Source organism: Stenella coeruleoalba (assembly GCF_951394435.1).
Source record: "Stenella coeruleoalba genome assembly, chromosome: 7".
Classification (NCBI taxonomy): Eukaryota; Metazoa; Chordata; class Mammalia; order Artiodactyla; family Delphinidae; genus Stenella; species Stenella coeruleoalba.
Genome location: NC_137153.1, coordinates 90336590 through 90362086, shown reverse-complemented (window position 1 = coordinate 90362086; position 25497 = coordinate 90336590). Strand labels below are relative to the sequence as shown.

Here is a 25497-nt window from a genome sequence, read left to right as displayed (position 1 = left end):
TAATGCTGGGACAGCCCCCTGGTTTCATCTGCGCAGGCGTGTTCCCGTGGTCGTCAGAGCTGGTTTGGGATGGTTGACCAGTGTGTATCTCTCAAAGTACAGCCCGCGAAGCATCTCTGCCAAACACCAGGTACTTTTGAAACAAACACAGAGATAAATCAGGGTAAGTATCTTTCAGCTTTCAGGGGTTGGTATGGAAACGCAGAGATAAATCAAGGCAAGGAAAGCAGTGACCTTTAGCCTACTTTGCCCGCCATCTTGGACCTAGCTGGTTCAGTCTGGTTTTGTTTCTGGCCTTCGTGGCTTCCTGTTGATAAAAAAACAACTAACCTGTATGATTGAAAAAAAGAAAACAGTTTCCGCGCCTGGAGCCTTGGCTGCATAGCGTGGGTAACAATACTGCTTATGAAATGTTTTAAGTACACAAGGCAATACTATATATTGGTGTTTACCCACGTGAAAACAAAGTAATATTGAGCACCGAGAAGCTGCGTACTAACTTGAGAGTTATCTCTGGAGAGAGAGGGAGGGCAATTGGGTTTCAATTTTATCTGTAGCTTTATTTTCTTTCTAAAAGGATCTAAGGCTAATGTTAACATTTCCTCCGTCTGGTGATGGGTACATTGGTGCTTATGACATTTTTATCTGTAACTTTCTGTAAACTTAAAGTCTTTCCTAATTGAAATTATTTTTAATGGAAAGGAAAACGAGCCATGATCAAACCTGTCTTATCTTAGAGTCAGCTCTGGCTGCACCTGTGAGTGTAGAAAGGACACCCCGCCCACTCCGGTGTCCCCAGGACAGAGGCTTACCTCTCACCATCTGGGAGTTAAGAGTGACATGGTCCTCTGTACTCTGAGGCTTCCTGCTCGCCGCCGGCTCTGCAGGCTCCTTGGGAGGAGCCCAAGCTCCTCCCACACACAGGCTTGTGTGGGTCAGGGTCACTGTTAGTAAGGGCGGCAGTCCGTTCCGTATTGATCTCCCGTTACCCTATCCCACAGATTTGAATTCCCATTTCCCGCCTAGTGTCTCTGAGGCTTAGTTTGAAATTCTCTTCCATGAAATGGAAATCATGAGAAACTTAAGACAGTAGATTTGTTTATCCTTGGGATGAATTACAAGCACGTGGGGGCAATCATCCTCTTAATCCTTTCATCTGAAGGTCAAGAAGGGTCATAATTTGAGGAGAAATCACTGTCTCCTCTGGCTCCTACAGTGGTTCAAGACTTCTACTTTTAACACTGGGTGGTATCCACCAGTTCTCAAAATACAGTGAGTTTAAGGCTGGGGCAGTGAAAATATGAGAATGTGGAACACCTTTTTGTGCCAAGTAAGGATAGGCTCATGGACTTATGGGAACATGTCAAGAGGACCCAGGAGCCAGAATGAAGGGGTTCCCACTGAACAAGCACAGTCTGGTCATCGAAACCCGTGGAATAAAACAAAAACTCACTGAATAAAATAAGAAACCGTGAGACTATAGTGATATAAATTAATAAATGAGTACACAAATAGATGGAGAAGAGAGGAAAGTCTTCTTTGTAGTAGAACAACAACTACTAAATACAGATGGAATGAAAAAAATGCTTGTGGGTAAGCTTTAACAGCATGAAAGGCAAAGGGTAATAAGAAGGATCCAGTGAGCATGCCGATTGAAAAACAAAACGTACGCCCTGCTATCAGAAGAAAGAGATGACTACTTCCCCATCTCTGCCTCACCGAGAAAGTCCATTTTCTTACTGACTGCCCTGAGTCATCATAGTGTTTTCAGTTGTTCCCCCTCCCAATGACTAGCACCACTGCACCTCAATTGAAACAAAAACTTGGTGGATGGACCGCCACTTTGGGGAGAGAAGGCAACATGGAACTGTGGAATTCATATTACCTAGACTGAGAAATGGAAGCTGGCTTTGTGCCTTTCTTGCTGTGTGACCTTGAAAATCCCACATTCTTTATGCTCCAGTTATCTCATCTGTACAACAGGGATTCAAATTATTTCTCTACTTCACTGGGTGGTGATTAGGACCTAATTATTCACCACGTGAGAAGGTGCTTGTAAACCACCATGCCAGCAGACACTTTAGGGTATCACAGAATAAAGGGAACTTCTTAAGAAAGGGCAGGGGACGGGCAGCGTCGTCCATCTGCTGGAGACAGGCTAAGGTCCAAATTATTATTTTTTCAACTTGAATAATGCACTGAACTCTTTTTAGAAAAGTCTCAGACTGCAAGCACCGACTTCAGTGACTCTTACTATTTCTTATACACAAAGAAACGTAAAACTAGGTTTTGATGTCTTATGTTTCTATGCAATTTATAGTGAGAGCATCGTTTAGGAGCAGTGAGCTAGGACGTTCTGGATTGAAGGCCTGAGGAAAAGAGTGAAAAGGGAAGAGCAGGCTGTAGAAGGAGAGTGTCTGACCTCATCCTTGTTTTTCTTTCTCCCATGGAGAATATAACTAGGTGTATTAAGATCAGTGCAACTGCTATGGGCTGTATTAAGATCAATGCAACTGCTATGGGCTGAAATTCATGTTTTGAAGTCCTAACCCCTAGTACCTCAGACCATGACCATATTTGGAAACAGGGCCTTGAAACAGGTAAACTGTGGCCATTGGGATGGGTCCTAATCTAATCTGACTGGGGTCTTTAAAGAGGAGATTAGGAAACAGAAGGAAAGAGGGAATACAGTGAGAAGGCAGAGGAGACAGAAACATGAGGAAACAGGGAGAAGGCAGCCCTTTGTAAGCCAGAGAGAGGCTTCAGTGGAAACCAAACCTACTGACTCCTTGATCCTGGACTTCCAACCTCCAGATCTATGAGAAAAAATACACTTCTGTTGTTTAAGCCACCCAGTCTGTGGTACTTTTTTATTAGCCTGGGCTGACTAATGAAATTACATAAAGTTCATGATTTTTTTTTTAGAAGCTGCTTTGTGCTTTGCTTCTTCAGAAAGAATACTATGTCAGGACAGAAGATATTGTTGTAAATATTTATGATTTGCATATGTGAATATTAATGGATTAACTTTCTATGGACACAGGGTGGTGGTCAGGGGACTAGCAGCAGGAGTTGGGGTGTTTCACTTGTTTCTATCCTATGACGACTGTCTGTTGGGTACAAGGCTTGGGTGCGAACACAGGCCAAACAGTGATGATCACATTTAAAAGGTTTCTTTCTAGTGTGGGCCATGCCACGCTGCAGTATATTCATAAAATTGAATACAGCCATTAAAATGAACAAACCACAGCCACATGACACAACATGGCTAATCTCCCAAACATAACGGTAAAAAATACAAGTCACAGAAGAAGACAAACAGTATATTTCATTCATATAAAATTCACAAACAGGTGGCTCAACTCTACCATTACTGGGACGGATACCTAGGTCATAAAACCAGAAAGGCAAGCAAGAAAGTGAGTCTCCCAAAAGTGGGGATAGTGATGACCTAGAATTGGGGGGGAAGACATGGGTGTCAGGGAGGGGACACAGAAGATAACAGGGTGCTTACAGCGTTCACTTGTTGCCCACAGGGGTTTGTTTTATAATTATTCATAGAATTATGCAAATTGTTACAATTTTTTTCTTGTATAAATCACATTAAAAAATGAGAGCTGAAGCGAATATGGCTAATTGTTCTGAATCCTGGTGGATCTGTGTTATGTCATTAATTATACGTCTCTGTAAGTTGTGAGGTTTGTTGGCATTTTTTTGTTTTTTTTTGTTTTCATATTATTATGCCAAGTGAATGAAGCTAAACAAAAAAGAGTACATACATTGTACATGTTTTTATGGAATTTTATATTCCATTTGTATAAAATTCAAGAAAATGCAAAGGAATCTAGAGTGGCAGAAAGCAGAGGAGTTGATTCCTGGCAGGAAGGGGGTTGACCAGGAAGGGGCAGGAGAGAGGGAGCATAGGAAACTTTTGGGGGTGACGGATGTGTTCATTATGTTGAGGGTAGTGATGGATTCATGGGTGTATACTTATGTCAAAATACATAAAATTACACACTTGAAATGTGCACAGTTTTTGTCAATTATTTATCAATAAAGCAGGTTTTTAAGAAAAACTTCCTTGTGCCTTTTCATATGGTTCAAATAGTCTTCAATATACATATATTGCTTAAAAATGAGGGAGATATTTTTTAAATAATCAGAGAGCCCTGAGCAAAGAACTTTGATGCTGTCTCCCAGGTAGTTGTATATGTGTTTGGGTCAGACATAGGATTCAATTATGTCAATATATTTTTGTTCTGCCTTTGATAGAAAAGGGGCCTCCACTCTTCTCTCTCCCCATTTCCCTTCTCCCTTACCCCTCCCCCTCACTCTTTCTCTCCTTTTCTCTTTGGCTCTCTTGCTCTCTCTCAGAAAATCCTTTTCTTCAGCTGAGCGCACGGCTTTAGAAGACGTGACAACACTTATAATAATGATAAACGATCATTTCTGTTGCTGAATAGTGTTTTATAGTTTATAACATGCTGTCTCATATCTGTCTTTGCATTCTCACAACAATCCTTGGGTGTAGCAATAGGAAAATAAAAGGCAACTGTAACCGCTTCTGCCTTCTAAGGAGGGTGGTAGATTTCGTATCAGTGGGCAAATAAATCTCTTTGTTGCCATCCACTTTCAGAGACTGTCAGTGAAGACAGCAGATGAAAGATTCAGCCATTTCTTTTACTCCAGCTCCCTCCCTTCAGCCCTGTGATGGCCTCTTAGGTTTAATAGAATAATGAGTCATTGGGATGCAAAGATAGGTCCAGACCTGAGTTGGGGGTTGTGGCAGACATTCTGGTTGCCTACCCAAAATTTATTCTTCTCTTCTTACTTACACAGGGCCCTGATTTTGTTGGAGGTAGCAATGTGCCAACTGAAAAATTAGATTTCCCAGGCTTCCCTCCAGAGAAGAGTGCCCATGAGAGTAACTTCTGGCCAATTGAATGAAAGAATAACTATAGTATGAGACTTCTGGGAATGCTCCCTGAAAAGGGCACTGACTCTGTTGGCAGGCCCCTTATTGGCCTTTCCTCTTCCTTTACCTGAAACTTGGATGTAATGACTTGTGCTGCAGCAGTCATTTTGCAGTCCTGAGGTGATCTTGCTTGAGGACAGTAGGCTTGTGCTAAGGATGGCAAAATGGAAAGATGAGAGGAGGTTAGGACATTGATGAGATTGTGGCACTACCTTACCAGCCCTAGAATGCCTACCTCCAGACTTACATGAGAGAAAAATTGTAAACCTTATTTAAGGCATTGTTTTACAGGTCTCTGTTGCAGCAAAACGTAGTCCTGAGTGAAAGGGAATTGATGAGCTATGTTACTCTGTGCTTTGAAATGGGGGAATTTCTGGGATGAATCCTACAGAAGCGTGCTCTAAAAAGAAAGGGAAACGAGCAACATGGTGACACAAACCTCTGTTTCCTCAAGTTTCATATAAAGTCTGCTGTACGTATGTAGCTGCCGTGTGTGCAGCATGTGAGGGGAGGTCAAGGAGAGGGGGTTGTGGTTCCTCTTCAATGTGGCATGAGAAGGGACAGCAGCTGTGAGCAGGCAAGTTGATCCTTCCACCAAGCTAATTCCAAATAAACAGGATCTCGGAGCTAGAGGACGAGGAAACATTAACACTTCCCTTTTATGCCAGAGAGACTGCTAAAGAAGCTTATCTCACTGCACGTGGGGTGAGTTTTGAACCAATACCATCTGAAATTTTAAAATCTAGACTTGAATCCCAGCCCTACATTTATTACTACCTGTGTGATTTGGGGAAAAAACTTTAACCTCTCTGGGCCTCAATTTTTTCATCTGTAACAGGAGGGATTGGTCAAATTAAGTTCTAAGGTCCAATCCAAACCTTCTAGGAGTCCATTTAAAATATATCATTGGGGCTTCCCTGGTGGCGCAGTGGTTAAGAATCCGCCTGCCAATGCAGGGGACACGGGTTTGAGCCCTGGTCCAGGAAGATCCCACATGCCACGGAGCAACTAAGCCCATGCACCACAACTACTGAGCCTGTACTCTAGAGCCTGTGAGCCACAACTACTGAAGCCCACACGCCTAGAGCCCGTACTCCGCAACAAGAGAAGCCACCGCAACAAGAGAAGCCACCGCAATGAGAAGCCCACGCACCGCAACGAAGAGTAGCCCCCGCTCATCCCAACTAGAGAAAGCCCGCACACAGCAATGAAGACCCAACACAGCCAAAAATAAATAAGTAAATTTATACCAAAAAAAAGAAATAAAATATATCATTAAGGTAAAATTAAATCTATTAAGCACTAAATGAAAATTCAGGTTTATACAAATATGTACTTGCTAACAATGAGAATCCACCGTCTCACAAGCCACAGTTCACAGGAGAACAGGACCTCCAGCTAGATGAGCCTTGAATGCCTCCTACAGTTCCTATACTGTAACCGTTCCCTTACTTCTGGCTCCTCACACCTAGCTGCATAGGTGCATTTGCATTAGAAAATCTGCTTTAAACCTTGAAATTCATTTCCTTTAAATAAAAATGAAATAAACACAATGGGATATTTAAATACATTCTGGCACCACCCCAATAGCACAAGAATGTGCGACATGAAGCTGGTAACATCAGCAGGACCGGGAGGACTTTATTAAGCAAATCGGGTAGTTAGACACCCCAGGGCCTTCTCATCATAAATGCAGCTAAGCGGCCCCAGAGTAATGGGGATGGAGCCCCTCCTGAGCTCTAAGCTCTTTATTCTGACGTTTAATGAGCATGAATAACCAGGGATGGATGGTATTGTTTGTGAGTCCTGTGAACTCAGGAGAAGGGTGACTTCAAAGGTTCCTTTGGACCATTGTAAAGCAATTATACTCCAATAAAGATGTAAAAAAAAAAAAAAAAAAGTTCCTTCGGGATTTTTGAGGCCTTGTCTATAAAACGTGTCTGAATTAACTGGGTTCTACCTCATTCTCAGGACCTTATCTTCAGCTGGACTGGACCCCGCCCCTCCCAGGAACTGGGTAGGCAGAGAGTCTAGAGCCTGAATCCTTCATCTGTGAGTATGTCATTGAGTTATTTGCTGAATTATCTTCCAAATGATCATTTGTGTCCTGTTCTCTGGCAGCCTACATTATTGTAGTTGAATAGGGGACAGCTTCCTGTTCCCTGCAACTGGAAAGCAGTTTAAATACATCACACCTGTAAACAGAGCTAATTGACATCTATAGAGTAACCCAAAGAAGGCAGGGATTCCCCAGAGCAGTGTTCGCCATCCCAGGAGGTACCCAAGCAGAGTCAGAGACCAAATAGAAATGTCATAATCAAATGGCTGGGGAGATGAGAGGGCTTAAAGGACTTCAGTTTTCTTTTCAGTCCTAAAAGCTGGGGATTCTGTGACATATAGGAGCAAATGCTACTCAGTGTGAGTAATACTGCTTGTTGTTTAAGGCTAATTACACACCAAGCACTGTGCTGAATTCTTTACTTCCGTTGTTTCATTTAATCCTGACATATAATAAAAGGCAGCCCTGTACCCCTTTCACATGGTACTATATCTGAATATCTGCAGACGAGGGAACTGAGGCTTGGGGCATTGGAGAAACAAGATCCCACAGCCTGTATGTGCCAGGCTGGGTCTGAGGGCCCCAGAGCCTGTACTTTGTACCTCTGCGGGTGCTTCACCCATACAGGGCCAGAGGATGCAGCAACTAGCTCATACAGGAAGCTTACTGGGCCCCACCCGGAACCATGCATCCTTCTCTAGTCACCGTTTTTCAAGGGTCTGTGCACAAAGACAGAGGAGAGTCTGGGGTGATGGAGCTGGGAAAACAGGAGTTTGAGGCTGAAGGGTCAAAAGGCTGCTGTACTGAGACCGTGAGAAAGGTGATCAGAGGGTAGAGCACTGGAGCTTTGGTTTCCTAAGAGGGGCGTTCCAGGGAAGGGAAGTTCTAGCCGGAAGTGTTTCTGTTCCTTTGAGCCACAGCCTTAGTTCCTCTGAGAGACCTTGGCTGGGTGCAATGCTTGAGGCCAGAGGCAGCCCCTATATCCCTCCGCACCATCCCAAACCCCTCCTGGCAGGGAGCCATTATCTCTGAAAACTGAGCTGTGCCCCTGGAGCCCCTCCCCACCACCACCCCACCCCCGCCAGGCTGTTCACGAGCCCGCCTGAGTCACCTGGGGCTTTCTGGCTACTTACCCTGAGATTAGACTCAGTAGAAGGTGGGAGAAAAATTCAAGAGACTTGGCATCCCCCCCGCCACCGCCCTGCCCTCCCTCTCCCTCTCTCTCCTCCTCTCTCTCTCCCTCTCTCTCCCTCCCTCTCTCCCTCTCTCTCTCTCTCCCTCTCTCTCTCCCTCCCTCCCTCCCTCTCTCTCTCCCTCCCTCCCTCCCTCTCTCCCTCTCTCCCTCCCTCCCTCCCTCCCTCTCTCCCTCTCTCCCTCCCTCCCTCCCTCCCTCTCTCCCCCTCTCCCCACCTCCCCCCTCTCCCCCCTCCCCCTCTCCCCCTCTCCCCCCCTCCCCTCTCCCCCTCTCCCCCTCTCCCCCCCCCCTCTCCCCCTCTCCCCCTCTCCCCCTCTCCCCCCTCCCCCTCTCCCCCTCTCCCCCTCTCCCCCCTCCCCCTCTCCCCCCTCCCCCTCTCCCCCTCTCCCCCTCTCCCCCTCTCTCACGGCAGCCCCCAGCGGTGTTTGTTCTCAGAGAGGCCCTGGGAAGAAGGATGGTCACTTTCCTTTTGCCCACAGATAATTGAAGAGAAGTAAGAAAGTACCTGTGTTTGAGGGAAAAATGACGACAATTAATCTCTAAGCACAGGGCCTCACTGTTAAATTCGTTGGAGAAACAACTTCAGGAGTTTAACGACAATCGAGAGAATGAAATTTAATTAAGAGAAATAGTAATTAAATCAGGAAAGAAGTTTTTGCAAAGGGGATGGTGCAGGAAATTAAAACCAGTAATGCTGAAAAATGTGGTGGGCAGAGATGGGCGGTGCACTTGGTGGAGAAGAGGAAAGAGCAGACTGAGCAAGGCGGGTTGGGAGGTGCAGAGTGTTTGGCACTAAGGCAAGGTCTTTGGAAATTGGTCTCCTTGAGAGACCAGGTGTCTGGCTCTTCCAATTTGGGTCTAAATAGGCCACCTCCTAATGGGGACAAGCTCTCCCTCAGGAAAATAGAAGTATCTAGTTGGATAAAGTATAAAAAAAGCTGCGGACTTGAAGTAGGGTGACCAGGTGTCCTGATTTTGCCCAGGACCGTCGCAGTTTTAGTACTCAGAGTGCCATGCTCTAGGAAACCCTCAGTCGAGGGCAAACTGGGACTGCTGGTCACCCTAACGTAGAGGCAGATAGCCCTGGTTCCCAGCTCTGCTGTGCAGTCAGGAGCTCCATGATTCTGAGTGAGTCACTCCATCTCTGTGGGCCTCAGCTTTCTCACCTATAAAATGAGCTGTCCTGGGCACCTCAAAAGATTAAAGAAGTTGCTATATGTCAATGTCTAGAACAATGTGCATGAAGAAAAGCTTGATAAATGGGAGTTGAACTGAACAATATCAATAAAGAAAACATAAAATATTAGCAGACACAACGCAACAACACATTAAAAAGCAAGACACCGTGACTCTTTGAGGGATTCCCCAAGACCACCCACGTGTTTGTTGAGTTTCTAGAATGACTCACAGGACTGAGCACATAGTTGTACTCACAGCATGGCTCAGGTTTATTACAGTAAAAGGATACAAAATAGGATCATGGAAGGAAAAAGACGCAGGTGAGTTCTGGAGAAATCCATGCAGGCTTCCTATACTCTTTCCTTCCTGTGAGGGACACATCAAGAATGATCCTTTCTCTAGCAGCGAAGAATGCAACCATGTGTGCGATGTTTCTGCCCAGAAAGCCCATTAAAGACTCAGTGCCCAAAGATTTTATTGGCAGTGGTTGCCTAGGCACAACTACCAAAATTCCAGACTCTCAGAAGGAAAGCTCGTGTACAGGAGAAATCACATCATCAATCAGCCTTAAATGCCAAGTCTGCAGACCACCAGCCAGGGGCCAACCTCTAAAAATAGCAGTGTTCAGCCTGCTATGTTAACTCCTTTTATTACAGTGACAGAGTGGAGCTCATTCTAGGAATGCAAGGATAATACACATAAGTGAAAACTTGAATCTGGACACCCAAGCTGCTGTATATACCCTCAAATCCTAGCTAGGTGTGCCAGGCCTTCACTGGTCCAGGCTTATGGTTACTGTATGAATGCCATCCACTCTGCTAAACGAGCTCTGGTCACTACCAAATTCCCTGCTAATAATTTACCACCAACCAAGGTCTTCTTGGTCTTGAGTCAGAACACTGGGGTTTTCTCAGTTCACCATGACATAAACAAGTCTCTGGACTAAACAATCCAAATAGAAATTGTGCTCACCTTGTGCATGAAATAGGCCATATTTACGTTTACATTAAGGCTATCCACTTCCAGTGACCCAAAATGCTTGTGTTTCCAATTTGGGGCACCACCTTTCTCAAGGTTAAGTTACCAGAGCAATGAATAAAAGTTTGCTAATTTCTTGCTCAGCAGGAGAGGTGTTAGAAAAATAGAAGTCATTCAAGCTAGTGGTGGGGAAGGGTTTCTGGAGTTTAGAGATCAAGAGGTACCACAGCTGCTGCAGGCGTGAGAGAACTAGGAAGACAGGAGGGAGGGTGGTGGTTAAAAACATCACTGAGAATTACGGACTAGCTTCCCCTTTAGTATGTATTGGTTTGCTAGGGCTGCCATAACAAATACCACAAACGGGGCAGCTTAAACGATAGAAACACATTGTCTCACAGTTCTGGAGGGTAGAAGTCCAAAGTCGAGGTGCTGACAGGTTTGGTTCCATCTGAAGGCTATGAGGGAAAGAGCCTGTTCCAGGCCTCTCTCCTTGGCTTGTAGATGGATGTCCTCAAGTTCACAAGGTGTTCTCCCTGTATGGCTGCCTGTGTCCAAACTTCTCCTTCTTAGAAGGATGCAGTTCATATCAGATTAGGGACTATGCGAATGTCTCAGTATAACTTAATTACCTCTGTAAAGACCTCATCTCCAAATAAGGTCACATCCTGAGGTATTAGGGCTTAGGACTTCAATATATAAATTTTGGAGCACACAATTCAACCCATAGCAACTTGGGAAAATGTAAGTGAAAATCAGAATTACTTTTAAATAACTTTCATTGGAGGATTGTGTTTCTTTGCACAGTTTATTGTATTTGTACAAACAATAGCCCAGGAATATTCAAGCTGTGTAGAACAGAAGAGAGTAATGGGAGGGTAGAAGGGAGGGGGAGGGTCAAGGGAAGAGGAGAAAGAAGAAAACGAAAAGAAAAGGAGGAGGAGGGGAATGAGAAGGAGGAAAAGAGGAAGAGCAGTGAGCAAGGTCAGACCATCAGGCCTGCACCAGGTTCAGAGATCGGTGAGAATGACAGCTCACCACTCACCTAAATTTCCTTTAATTTCGGTTTACTAAACGCACCAACAAGAAGTGCAAAGGATATGCACACATCACTGCAAATGTTTGCTGGCCCCTCCCACCATCACTTGGGTCTCATAGAAGTGTTCGCAAGTCTGGTGGACCCGACAGCTCTCCCACGGTGGGACGTGTGCCGGCTAGAGCCTTTTACACCATCTGGATGGACAGACGTGGGGGAGTGCCAAGCCAGTATCTAATGGCCCACCCAGTAAGGGAATCCCTGCCAGCACAGTCGTGAAAGACTTGCAGCACCTTTCATGTTTTTACTGCCTCCTGGAGCTGACTGAAGGTTTCAGTGCAGCAAGGCTACCACAAAAGGAAATCTGACAAGAGTTTGTTTTGCTCATTCAGGCAGCACATGCTCTCTGAAAAGAGGTACTGCCTTGAGTCAAAGAGAACTGAAGGGAGAACCAGGGCTCTGCAGGCTCTCAGGGCCTTCCACTCCACTGCCAGCTGACCGTGCATACCACCAGGTCACAAATACACAAAATGCAAAGCCACGCAAGGCAGGTGGATTTCCCCAGATGCAGTGCAGAGACTTCAGAACAAATAGCACCATAGTTAAAGCTTCAAAGAGAAAGGGGGACAAAATTAACACACTTGTACCTGAGATGGGCCTGGAATAAACCCCACTGTGTGACTTGTGTTTTAGAGAGCTGGGACGCCCAGTCTGAGGCTAGCCAGATCTGCCATGGAGCAGAAGCAGATTATCCTGAGGTGATTCCAGTGCATGCTAAACTTTGAGAACCCCTGTTTAAATTTTACAGCCCAAACCAGTTTAGATAGGGCCCTGGGAGAATGAGCTTCCATTTTCTTCCCAGCAACTACTGTCTGTTAGAACAGCTTGAGACCATAGGGACAGGCAAGAACAGGATTTACCACCTGCACCGCCTATGACCAGCGTCGATAGGGAGGAAAACAAGTACTTCGCAGGGCTAATTTAACCCTCTTATGTGTAATTCAAGTTCTTCTCGTGTCTTCATTTGCTTTGTGAGGTACAGACTTCCAGCCCTTTACCCAAATGGAGTGATCTAGACTGTTTATGACTACACCTTTGATTTCTATTCAGTTAATTTGCATGTTTTATTTTATCTTTAGCATGGGAAGGAGACCTAGTTGCCAGAGCGGCCAGGAATAGTATTTAAAAGTTTAGCCTTTACTTTAACCCTGGTTGGTCAATCTCGCTGTGTTCTTGGCTCACCTAACATTTGTGGTCACAAGAGTGCAAAACAGTGCAGTTCTGCTGGCTGCTTCTCCCTATTTTGTCTCTCTGTCAAGTCTTAGGAACTCGTTGACTTTCTCCTAAATTTACTAACATTATTCATTTTATTTTTACTAGCTAACCTTGCTGCTTTTACTCCTCTCCCTTTCATTAACACTGCCCACTGAGCAAAGCCCATCACTTGGCTTACCTCGTTCCAGAGTCTAGCCTCCAGAGAGGTCTGCTGGCTTATGCAGAGGCCCCAAATAGGGCTCACAGTGCAGTTAGGAGGTGGAGCCCTGGCCTGGAAACAGGAAGCCTGGTTCTGACCTCTGCTCTACTACAGACTTGCTGCACAATCTTGGGCAAGCCCCTCCTCTCTGGGGCCCCAGAACTCTGTTGTACAATGGGGAGAACACAGTGTGAACTCTCAGCCCTTCCAGCTAGAGTATCCCAGGGTTCCCCGGTCTTCCTCTGTTATACACGTGGCCATACAGTATAGATTTCCTGGAAGGTAGTTCCAGTTTTGCAATCCCTGGCACCATTGCCCACACACCATGAGCATACTGGTTCTTAAACTGTGGTCCCAACTACTGATTTCACCAATAGTTGAGGGGCCCTTGAGGGGGTCCCTGCCTGGTTTCTCCATAATCAACAGTTATGTAGGACTTGTAGCCCCACTAGCCCCAAGTGGGACTAGGATCCTAACATCCAAATGCCTAGCCTTTTAAAGCAATGAGTCACCTCACCAGGTCATTTCTAAAACCCCAGTAGAAAAGCATATCACACAGTAATCAGTGTTTGTTGAATGAATAAACAACTACACTTTCTCTACAAACACAAGAGTTCCATAGACTGAACAAAGCTCAGGACTGAAATAGAGAAACCAATTCCTTCTGCGGAACCAAAACCTCAAACTGAAGCTATGTAATGTCTGGAGTACACCAAATGATGGCGCTTTTCTTGCAGTTGTGTTATTTTTAAAGCTCTGTGTGTAAGCTCTATTGTGACACCCTTCCCTAGCCCTCAACCCAAATACTTAATAATCCTATCTATGTGACTCCAGTGGGTAAGTCAGAGATCTGGAGTTAAATCCCAGCCCTTCCACTTACAAGCTGAGTGGTTTAAACTTCAGTTTCCTCTTGTGTAAAATGGGGCAAATAGTAAATTCCTCATTAGGTTGTTGATTTAACAAGAAACCTACATCTCCAAAATTACTGAGAATAAGCACGTGTTAACTCTTAGCTAATTAACAAAGCAACTCTTGGATCTTTCTTCTCATTTAGTCTTCCTATTTGGTGGGAACTATCATATCTATAGTCATTTACAGCTAAGGAAAATGAGACCCAAAAAACAGAGGTGAGACACCCATGATCTCACAACTGGTAAATGGCAGGGCCAGCAGTTGAACCCAGGTCAGAAACACTTCCAAGCCTGGAAGATGGGGTCGTAAGTGCAGTAAGTTTAGACCTCCTAGGAGAGTCAAACAAACTTGGTCCTGGGGACTTCCCTGGTGGCGCAGTGGTTGAGAGTCCGCCTGCCGATGCAGGGGACATGGGTTCGCGCCCTGGTCCGGGAAGATCCCACATGCCGCGGAGTGGCTGGGCCCGTGAGCCATGGCCGCTGAGCCTGCGCGTCCGGAGCCTGTGCAAAACTTGGTCCTGGCCGGAACTCTCCTCCTGCAGCACTTGAGGGGAGGGGCAGTGCAGCTCTGGAGTTCCTGTGCATAGGAACACCACATACTGTACAGTATTTCCTGTTGAATGAAGCCAGCTTTGTAGACATTTTCATCCATTTTAACTTGATGCCAACATTTGCATTTCAGAAGGTTTTTTTCAATTCTTCCTATGAGGACATTAGCACCTGGAAAAAAAAGTGGAGTCTAGACTAGGACAGGTGTGAAAACAGAAGGTATATAACATGTTTCGCCTCTCCCAGGAATAGATCTTTTCTCGTCTACTCTTTTACTGGAATGTGTTCAAGGCACTGTTGGGCCCAGAGATCTTAGTCTTTCCATCCCTCACTAGCCTCAGGGACTCTTGGGCGCTTTCCCTAATATGGTTGTTCCCCGGTGACTTATAAGGCTCAGCTCAAGTTGCAGTTATAATGTAATTCACTTTCCCAGTTTTAATCACTTAGAGCTTCTATTCAGCATGTGTGGGCTGTGTCCATTCAGTAATGGCTAGATTTTAGCCCATAGTCAAGGGAGCTTGAGGATTCTTTGGGCCAAGGTAGCCTCAATGCAGGTCAAGGTCTAATTTGTTAAGTTTTTGAAATTACTATAAATGGCTCATGATCCCCTAGGAAACAACAGTCTAGGAATCCCTATTTAAAAAGAAAGGAACATAAAATGTGATACATACGTAAGTGGAATATTATTCAGCCTTGAAAAGGAAGGAAATTCTGACATATGCTAAAACGTAGACAAATCTTGAGGACATTATGCTAAGTGGAATGAGTCAGTCACAAAAGGAAAAAATATTATATGATTCCACTCATATGAGGTACTTAGAAAGTCAAATTCATAGAGACAGAAAGTAGAATGGTGGTTGCCAGGGGCTGAGGGGAAGGGGGAGGGGGAGTAGAGTTACTATTTACTGGGCTTAGAATTTCAGTTTTGCAAGATGAAAAAGAGATCTGGAGATGGATAGTGGCGATGGCTGCACAAAAATCTGAATGTATTCAATACCACTGACTTGCACAGTTTAAAAACTGCCAACATGGTACTTTTTATGTTATGTGTATTTTACCACAATTTTTAAAAATTGGAAAAAAAGAAAAAGAGAGGAAAAGGAACAGCTTGAACACTAAGACTCTCAGCTATGGTATTAGCATTGTCTCATCAGAGCCAAAAACAGCTACATAATAAATGTTGTACATTTTTATGCCCAACCCCCAATTTTCCTTCTGCTGAATGAAGCATCTTGCTCTGCCACTGAAAACTAGCATTTTCTTATAAATCACTAGCTCAGAAAAATCAGTGACTTTCAGCAATCAGTCCACTAGAGACCACTGCTAAGCAGAGGAGGCTAACAGCAGCACTGTGCAGTGAAGAGTGCTCCCCTTACAACCAAATGGCTCCCCCAAGCGGCTTCAGCTTCTCCCCCAAAGAAAAAGACCCCTCCTGCAGAGGAGCAGATTTCTTTTCCAAATTAAATGTGTAACTTTTAACTGTTATTAGTACTGTCAACAAGAATATCAGAAAAAAATTCTATTATAGCTACTATCATCTTTAATTTCTTCCAAATGAAAATTGAGACTTTTTCCTCTGATTTCAAAATGAAGATACTTATTTCATGCAATAATCAATTCCCAAGATCAAAGGGAACCAGTTTTTCATCATTTTTTCCCCCAATAATTTGCCATCTGTTAGGATTTACAAGAGCACACTCACCCATATATTGCCCTAGGAAATCATTTTTAAAGATACATACTTTCACCACTTAAATTTGGCACTTTGGACCTAAAATTACTTTTCAGCCAGGATTTAAGAAAAACACTTACGAAACTGTTGTAGAAAATTTTTTTAATAGGCTTAGAGAAAGATGTTTTCCAAATTATTGATTTTTTTAAACTAATACACCTCTTCATCATTTTGTGATTCTGGCGGACAACTAGGGCGTTTTAAATGGATCTCAATCTTTAGAAATTGTGGCTTAGAGTCCTAGACTCCTGGAGTGCGCACCTTTGAGCTATTCTTGGTATTTCCTATGGTCTACCAAAAAGTGAATGCTCATACCCAGAAGGCAGCATAAGCTAAGTGAAACGTCAAACATTTTTATTTTTGGTTGGAATTATATCAACTCAGTTTAGAAATGGTATCTCACACTGATTATTAAGGTCTTTAATTTCCAAAATGAAAACAAAATTTTATATAAGAAATCCAATTTATCAAATGAATTCTTTCAAAAGGGGTTTAGCAACAAGTGACAAATAGATTGAAACCCCTCATCTACACCCACAGAATTAAGAACTGACAGAAAGAAGAGGCAAAAATATTATGTATGGTTTTAGAGACAAAGAATAGAATGAGCAAACATTTCATCCAAGATTTCTGGATGATTTCTGACGATTCCGCTGGGTACCAGCTGCCTTTGAACACAGATCTGCCTGATGGAGTCATAGGCACACTCCTTGAAAACCACAGAACACCCAAAATAACAATGACCAAGACAGAGATGCCTAGAAGAAAACAAGCCAGGGCCACTGACAGTATCGTGCATTTGAATGACTACATGGTCATATAAGAAACTGTCAATCCAACCAAAAAAACAATCTCCACAAAATGCTTTCTGCATATTTACTTGTAAATCTAAAGGTAGAGAGACTAAGGGCCCTAGCAGCCAGGCATGAGCAATGAGACTTGGTATATGAATTTAAAAGTTTATTAGCCACAGGAAAAAAATGATTCCTTAAAATCAGTTTTCATTAAGTTCCCTGTAAAACAGTAAGCTTACAGAAAATTTCTTTCTCATGAACAGAAAATCACTATGCTTTTGGTCCAAGATATGTTGGGGTTTTTTTCCTTTCTTCTTCAGATGACAGACAGATGGATGTAGCGGAATCTATGAACGAGTGTACTTGCCCCAAATGTGCAACATAAATACAGAAGCGATGAACAGAAGACTCATAACCAATACTGGAACAGGGCCACTGGAAATAAGAAAAGGCAGGCTTAGTTTCAGTAATAATACATTAATATATTTGTAATATTAAAGACTGCCTAGGGGAAAAGGGAGGGGAAAGCACCTAAGATCCGTAGAAGAATATTATTTACAACATTTAAAAATATTCCAAAAATTATTACTGTGGATATTTTGAGGGTGACAGCATTGCGGTTATTTAGAAAGGAGGAATCCTTATCTTTTAATGAAACATACTAAAATATATACAAAAAAAGGATCTAATGTCTTAGAGACACTAGTCTCTTTAATTTCGTGCATTTGATATTCTCCATAATAAAAAGTAATTTAAAAAATTTCCCAAACTCTTTAAGTGCAAATGATCCAATTACCAAACTATTATTTCAAATTAATAAAGACCACCTTCATCGTCTAACTACAATAAACTAGGCATAACAAAGATGAATATCCCATTATAAGTTATGAAGCATTTTCAAATATATGATCCCATATGATTAACAAGCTCAAGACACATATGAAACAAATATTAATGTTATGAAATGAGAACATAGAGCCTAAGAACACAGAGCCAGAATGGAAAGGAGGGATCTGAACTCAGGTTTTCTGATTCCACACATTGTGCTCATTTTACTGCTTTAAGGTTCCTATATTTAGGGGAGCAAACATTCTAGGCAACATTAAGTTTGATTTATATTTAGTTTACTGTAGAAAGGAAGTAGATTTTACTCATCAGCCCTTCCCTAAATCAAATGCTTTCCAGGTTGAGAATTAGTACATGGGTTTCTTAAAGTTAGAACTCCTTGATTTTACACAACCTGTCAATGCTGATGTCAGTCAAAGGCCTCGTCTTTTTGACTCCTCTTGCCAACAACAGTTTTGGAGAATTCAAGATGTCACTTCACCTCCCAGGTACACCTGGGGGTGGACACAGGAAAAGACCCCAGGAATCTTTATAATTTGGGCAGTAGAGTAACCCAGCGGAGCAGGTGGTAACAAGAGTCCACTAGTGGACAATCATCAATGCATGGAGATCCAAGTCCTTGCTACACTATTTTGTTCTTCCAAAATTTGTACAATTATGGGAGTAAACAAACTTAAAAGTACCTAGGAAGAGATGGTCGTCACGATGCACTGGATCATACTGCCTTACTTTAAAGCGCCGTTAGGTAACATCAGCCATAAAGCATAAAGCTGATATGACTGTGGCCCTGTGACTCACCTTCTCCAAACATCATTTGCCTCGTCTGTAAAGTGGGGATAATCACAGCACCTTTCTCATAGGGTTGCTGAGGTATTAAATATATTAACACACACACGGTGTAGGCTTCTAGTAAGCTCTCAGGAAATGCTACTGTTATCAACCTGAAAAAAAATTCTAACTCCCAGGAAGAGCCAACAGCAAGCTCCAGGATGGTACCTGACTGCTCCAAGACGTGAATTTGAGGATACCATTTCCCAACTATGTCCTTTCACCAAAAACCTCTCTCTCTGGTATGAGACTGTGGTTTATGACACTGCAAAGGAATAGCTTCTCTCGATTCCTAGGACTCACAACAGCAGCAAGCAAGCCTGGCTGCACAACAGCCCAAAGCAAGAACAAGCCAGATTCACCCACAAGAGAACAGTTGTTTCACCACCTCGAGAAGGTTTAAAATGTTGTCCCCTGGATACCCTGAAGAGCAAGGGGCTTCAAAATTTGTCTCTGAAATATTCAGAAAAATTACCTCTAACAAGGACCAAAACGCTGCCAACTCACACATCCCCAACCCCAAGAATTATTTCCTGAAATACATTCTCACCTTGTAAGTCTTCGTCATAACGGGGGGAAAAAAAATCAATAAATAAAACAAAACCTCAAGAATTCTAGGCAAGTCTTTCTAAATTAAATTTGTGATCTAAGTCAAGCTACTGATCAAGTTAATTAAACTAATCCAAATAAATCTGATTGTGTCTCTGTTACCAAACAGGCAGAATGGAAAGAGCATGGAATTTAACAGTCCCAGAATATCTGGCTCCAGCTCTTGCTGGCTGTTTGTCCTTGACAAGTAGCTTTGCCTCTCTGAATCTGGGCTTCTGAACCTGAGGTGCTATATGAATGAGAGCTGCTGTCATTATTCCAATTCCTCATCCACTGGATTCAGTCAGGAAACAGCTGTAAGCAGTGGTGTCCTAGAGCCTACCTGGTCAGAAACCTGTGGGATTAGGTTTCACAGTACCAGAAAGCGAGGTGAGGCGTGGGGACAGGGCTTCCCCGAGATGCCCATATCCCATCACCTAATGAGCATTCCCAGGCCTAGAACTTGGGAAGTGATACAGGTCCAGTCACCACCCACCAACGACAAGGAGGCCAAAGAACTTTTGGTAACACAGGCTAATGCAGAAACTCCCATTAGACTGCAATAATATCAGCCTATGCCTCCAGGAGAGCTTTGAAAAATCACCTAGCTCCTATTCAAATGGTTACTCCTCTATTTCTCAGTGTGGGACAAGAACACCAAATGAGCAATTTCACCTAATTAAACTGTTTTCCCTCCAGTTCTCTCTATTCCCATCATTTATTCTGACAGAGCTACATGAAGATGTTCCCTTGCTTTCACTCAAACCATGAACAGATGTCATTCCAGGCCCTAAACTAATTGGCTGCTATATGGACAAACCAGACCCCACCCACCCGGCACAAAGGAAGCTGCTGTGTATTACAAATCTCATCAAAGCAAACACCACTGGTGGCAGAGACAGAGTGCTGCCAAAGGGCTCTGTGATTCTGGACAGAAACACAAGGTCTGCTCCCAGGACTTACACTTTGAGCCCCGGTGAATCTTCTGTGTAGAATCGCCACATCCCCCCAGTGCCTGCTGAGGTGGTGCGGCCTGCGCTCCTCGTTCCGCAGCTGGCATTTTTCCTGTGAAGAGAAAAAATGTGACAAATGGCCTTTTCTTGGAAACCCTTATCAGAGCATCATAACATATGCTACCATTACACTGGTAAAGAACCAAAAAATTAACTTTTTCTTTGCTAATACCTCCTTGCTTTTGCTTGCTTTTACTCCACTGATCATAACCACTAAGAACTGAGTACCCACCATACACTGATACATACAATAACCCAGAAAAGTACTTACCATCTCCATTTTATAAATGAGGAAAATGAGGCTCATAAAGGGTTAGGCAAAGTGCCGAAGGCCACATAGCCAGCAGGCAGCCACGCTCGGCTGTGGACCCAGTTCTGACTTGAGCCCATCCACTTGCTCACACATATGGGCACCTCATTTGGACAGTGCACTTCAGTTTCACTTCACATGTATTTTTGTGAAGTCAAGTAAAAAACTCCTGCTTAAAAATACCCTGAATCCTTATTACCTGATTTTTAAATGACTACTTTAAAATGTTTTTAAATTACTGTATTTTCTACAAAAAAGACAAAAAACATAAGTTGTAATTGTAATCCAAGTCTCAAAACAGTATATATTTTATGAAATATTATTTTGCAATCTGTTTTCATTATTTTGATATACTAACTATAGATCCTGGACAGAGGTAGGATGTGAAAAAAATGCAGGAAACACCCAACCAGAACTTGTCCCTCACAAGGGGATCAAGGCTTGTGAAGTGAGCTCTGTGGCGCAGGCAGCCCTGGCACACAGAAGCAGCGAACAGCACTAATGCCACTGACCAGGAAGGAAGCCAGGGAATCCTTTCCCTCCTCTCCTTGGTCACTAGGAAACCCTCCCCAACAGCTATTCTCCCACACAGCACTCCTCCAATCCCACTTCTCATTTCCCCTCAGTGCAAAACTGGTACCACGTAAAAATAAGTAGTAAGTATGAGACAGGGCAGAAGAAACCTTCAGCCCATTTATCACCAACTCAGAAATTCTAGGGAAGGGGAAAGGAAGAGAGAGAAAGCCCTGTCCCGTCACCACCCCTCGCCATTAACCGAATCCCAACACACCCTCCCTCAAAATCCCATTCCAGTTATCCATGGACTGCTGGTTCTGGATTTTTGAAAAAAGACGGGCAAACAGGGAGAAACCAAAAGTGAATACCCTGTCCCCACCGTCTCTTCTTGCCTCCCAACTCTGGTTCCTAATCCCCACCTCACCCTACCACAGACTTGATTCCACACTCTGAATGCAAGAAGCACTGGCCTAGAGCTCAGGGAGGCTGCCCTGCTGCATGGAGTGGGAGAGTGGAGTCCCGGTTTCAGTGTGGGCTCCAGCAAAAAGAGCTGTGTTCATGCTAGAAATCTAAAAACAGTTAGTGTCAAACGATGATTCTGATGTACTGTACTATAAAGATTACATTTCAGACACATTAATTATGGGCTACATGGTCACCTGGGAACTTCTAACTCCATCTGTATGACTGTTTCTATGGGAAAACTGATTGTAAACTGTACAGGGATTTACAGAGTAATTCATACACTTACAAGAGCTTTCACACACACAGATACACATCATCTAATTGGTGGAGTAGGTACGTGAAATTTTCCTCGTTCATAAAAAGGAACTTGAGCTAGATGATAAACCCAGTGTGGACATAATAAGTCATCGGCTGAGCCAAGACTAGGACCCAGGTACTTTCTACTATTCCCACACCCACCTAACTCCAGTTCCTGTCTTCAAAATCTCCAGGAGCCCCCAAGGAATCAATCTGTGCTCTTTGAAGATTTCTTACATCTGCTGGCACACAGACATAGCAGAGGATTCAGGCCACCTAGAAATACCAAAAATGTACTCAAAATACCTCCCATCCCCCCTATTGGGAAGCTAGGTAGAAGTTAACAGAGCCCATTTTAATCTCCTAAATTTCTTTTTGGGGTCTATTTTACCCTTTCTTTCTGGCCACTGTGTAACTGCTCCCTCCTCCTATACCCTAACGCAATGGTTTTCATAACCAACCTTGAACATACTTTGTTCTAACATGGTGGTCTTCTGGCTGTTCCTCAAAGAAGCCAAGCTCATTCCCACCTCAGAGTCTTTACACTTAACTATTCCTGTCTAGGAAGCCTATTCCTCCCCGGACCATTGCATAATTTGCTCCCTTGTCTCTTTTAGGTCTCTACTTACCTGTCACCTACTCTGAACACCCTATCCTCACCCACCCTCTAGTCTCCACACAACTTTATTTTTCTTCTTGGCCTTACTGCCTGAAATTATCTATTTATTTGCCTTGTTTATGGTCTCTTACATTGGAATATAAGGTTCATGAGGTCAAACCCTGACTAGCTTGTCCACAGATACAGCCTCATGACTGGAACAGTGCCTGGCATGTACCCTCAATAACTATTTGATGACTTCCTTAATACCCCAGCTAGTCCATCACCTTACTATGCCTGATTCCCATTAATCCTGAACACTAGAGACTGTCATACAGAGTGAAGTCAGAAAGAGAAACAAATATCATATATTAATGCATATATGTGGAATCTAGAAAAATAGTGCAGATGAGCCAGTCTGCAAGGCAGAAAGAGACACAGATGTAGAGAACAAATGTACGTACACCAAGGGGGGGAAGCGTGGGGGGGGGTGCTGTGATGAATTGGGAGATTGGGATTGACATGTATACACTAATACGTATAAAACAGATACTAAGAACCTGCTGTATAGAAAGAAATTCAAAAAAGAAAATCCTGAACACTGAAGCATTTTAAGGCTTTACAGTTTACCATGTGTTATTGCTCCTTTTCATCCTAGCAACTTCCGTTTATCCTGTAGTAACAGAGCAAGGACTCCAACCCTGGCCTGACCTTAAATCCCATAGTTACTTCTCAAGGTTCTACTTCTATTACCTCATTGAACATGAGACAGAATGCAAATCTGTGGACTACATAATCCACAGCACTATTATTAACTGTTAGCTTCAACTTTTTCTTACAGACTCACAAAGAGGGAATATATTCTTGAACAGTCAATACCTATTACATTACACTCATGAAGTAACACTTAGAAGAGTGCCAAGATTCTAGATGGGAACTCTGTAGGGTGTCTCAGTACATACAACCATGGTCTTTTGAGTTACACTGGCCCCAGCGGTAGTGAATTCTAAAAGACATCAACACCCCCAACTTGATAAGCTGCATCTGTCCTCAAATGTTTGTTTCTCCATTTCACTTGTGCAGCAGTTACTTCAATTTTTTTTATTAAGTAAATACTTGTTTCATTTATTTGATAAACACAAGATTTCTCTTTTTTTTAAGAGTTTTCAGATGATCAAACTTCTCTGCCACAGTGTTACCAATTCTCCTTAACTAGACCCACTCCCCAAGGAACTGTACCGATAGGACAGGTTTTCCATTCCAGCACAAAGAATCTTTGAAATCCAGGGTGGGAACAAGACAGCACCCCAGGCCCAAATAACCTACACCACAGCCTGACACACTTTCCAGCTGGTCCATCCCAGCCTTACCTTGAACATCTTGATGACAGGGAACTCACAATCATTCAGGGTCATCTTAGCATTTCTCACAGTTCTACTGGAATTGTTTTTGCTCTGTGATGAAATCTGTCTCATGTAAGTTCAAATCATCAGTTTTAGATTTACCTACTGTAGCCAACAAGAGAAGTCTCATCCCTCTTCACATCCTTGAGAATAGTTTTTGTGTATCTTTTCAAGGTCTTTTCCTCTCTAGATAAAACCCCCACTGGTTCCTTCAAAAAAATCCCAAGATTACAGGGTGGCTTGATTCCTTCCCTCACTCATCATTTATTGTGTCAGCCTTATGGTAGGATAGAGCTGATGGGCAGTTTTTGTCAAAGTCTAATGAAGGAGATAAACATGGAAACATAAATGCTATTAGAAGGGTATGAACAAAATGCTTGGGAGTAAAAAAGAAGACTAGTAGCTGCTATTGCCTTTGGAGTCAGGGAAGGCCTCAAGAGGAAATAATCCCTGAGCCTAGTCTTGGAGAATATACACAAATGGCCGGAGGGGTGGGGATGGGGGGGGTGTCTAGTGAGTTCAGAAAACAGTAATAAGCTCACTGTTGCTGGATCACAGGAGAGAGAGAAGAGAAGCAATTAGGCTGGGGGGAAAAAAAAACCCACCACCAAGAGCTTTGGTAACCCTCTCCCCCTCCCCACCGTGTTTAAGTTCAGCAACAAGAAACTAACCAGCAGTGTGCCAGAATCAGAGCAGAAGATGCATTAGAGGGGAAATGATCTGGAGAGGAGGCGAGTTAGGTAGAATATTCTCTAGATGTGAGAAACTGAGGGCTAAACTGAGGCAGTAGAAATGGAGAAGGAAAAAACGGATGAGAAGTTCTTCATGTACAATATAAACGTACTGGATAAAGACAGCATTAAAAGAATCCAAGATGACGCTGAAGTTCTGGCTTTGAGTGAACGAGTTTACAGCAGTGCTTTATGGACGTAGGGAGATATAATTGGCGGCGGGAGCTGAGGTGAAAGGAAAGACTGAGCTGCGCATTAGGCGAGTCATGTTAGACCGAGTGTGTATGGGACTTCCAGATAGAAATGTGAGTGGAGAGCTCAGCTCTAAAGACACCATTTTAATGACATCGGTTTTCTCAATGCTGTCTATGACCTTACTCCAGTTTAACTTTCCTTTTTCAAGAGTGGTACTCAAAGCTGAGCAATGCGAAGAAAATATTGCCTCCCTCTCGAGACGCAAAAGACCAAGAAGTCTTTAACTACCCCTACGGTCGCATCACAGGCAGCTAGCTCGTTCTGCCCTTATGAATCTTAACATCCCGGGATCTCCTTCTCAGGACCAACGAATTCTTGGGCCCTGTCCCTCGGAGCCCACAGCCGAGAGGGTCGCAAGATCCTTACCTCTGCCGGACTGTGGATCCCGCCGCCCGGGCGGCCACTGCTTTGCTGGGAGAGCGCCCTGAGGAGCCCACGTTAGTACCACTGGGGGTCGGACCAGGCTGTAGAGGGAGACAAGGAGAGAGACTGGTGAGCGCCGCCGGCCGGCCCCCAGACCCCAGGCTCTGACGGCCGAGACCGGGACATGCACGGGGGGCTGGGGAAAACAAGGGAGCCGCGGAAGCAGGACAAAGCGTAAGGCAGGAATCTCGGCGCCTGGGAGAACCCGGGACAAGGAGGGACGGCTGGGGCCACAAACCATGCTGGAGACAGGAGGGTGGCAGGAAGCTGAAGTGGACAGCGGAGAAGCGGTAGAGCCCGGCGGCCGGAGGGATTGACTCAGGTCCCGCCCCCAGACCTGCTGGC

The 25497-nt window shown here is 43.8% G+C and overlaps 1 protein-coding gene and 2 long non-coding RNA genes across 3 annotated transcripts; 1 reads left to right on the top strand and 2 right to left on the bottom strand.

Moving 5' to 3' along the window:
* Positions 1-913, bottom strand: LOC307188749. The gene is made up of 3 exons (XR_013829056.1): positions 813-913; positions 235-307; positions 1-133 (listed from the first exon to the last, which is right to left on the bottom strand). It is a non-coding gene; the product is annotated as an uncharacterized lncRNA (long non-coding RNA).
* Positions 40-17334, top strand: LOC307188748. Its single transcript, XR_013829055.1, has 3 exons — positions 40-163; positions 6947-7027; positions 17200-17334. It is a non-coding gene; the product is annotated as an uncharacterized lncRNA (long non-coding RNA).
* Positions 17029-25497, bottom strand: SEC61B (SEC61 translocon subunit beta). Its single transcript, XM_079926284.1, has 4 exons — positions 25391-25497; positions 25096-25193; positions 20105-20206; positions 17029-17314 (listed from the first exon to the last, which is right to left on the bottom strand). Exons 1-4 carry the CDS (start codon positions 25391-25393, stop codon positions 17227-17229), a joined length of 291 nt encoding a protein of 96 aa, XP_079782410.1. The 5' UTR covers positions 25394-25497; the 3' UTR covers positions 17029-17226.

Excerpts from the sequence above, each read along its gene's own strand:
- SEC61B (XM_079926284.1), bottom strand. Across the intron at positions 20,207-25,095 it reads GGATCCACAGTCCGGCAGAG|GAAAAATGCCAGCTGCGGAA; the intron begins GTAAGGATCTTG and ends TTCTCTTCACAG. Across the intron at positions 17,315-20,104 it reads GATTCACCGGGGCTCAAAGT|TGGCCCTGTTCCAGTATTGG; the intron begins GTAAGTCCTGGG and ends TCTTATTTCCAG.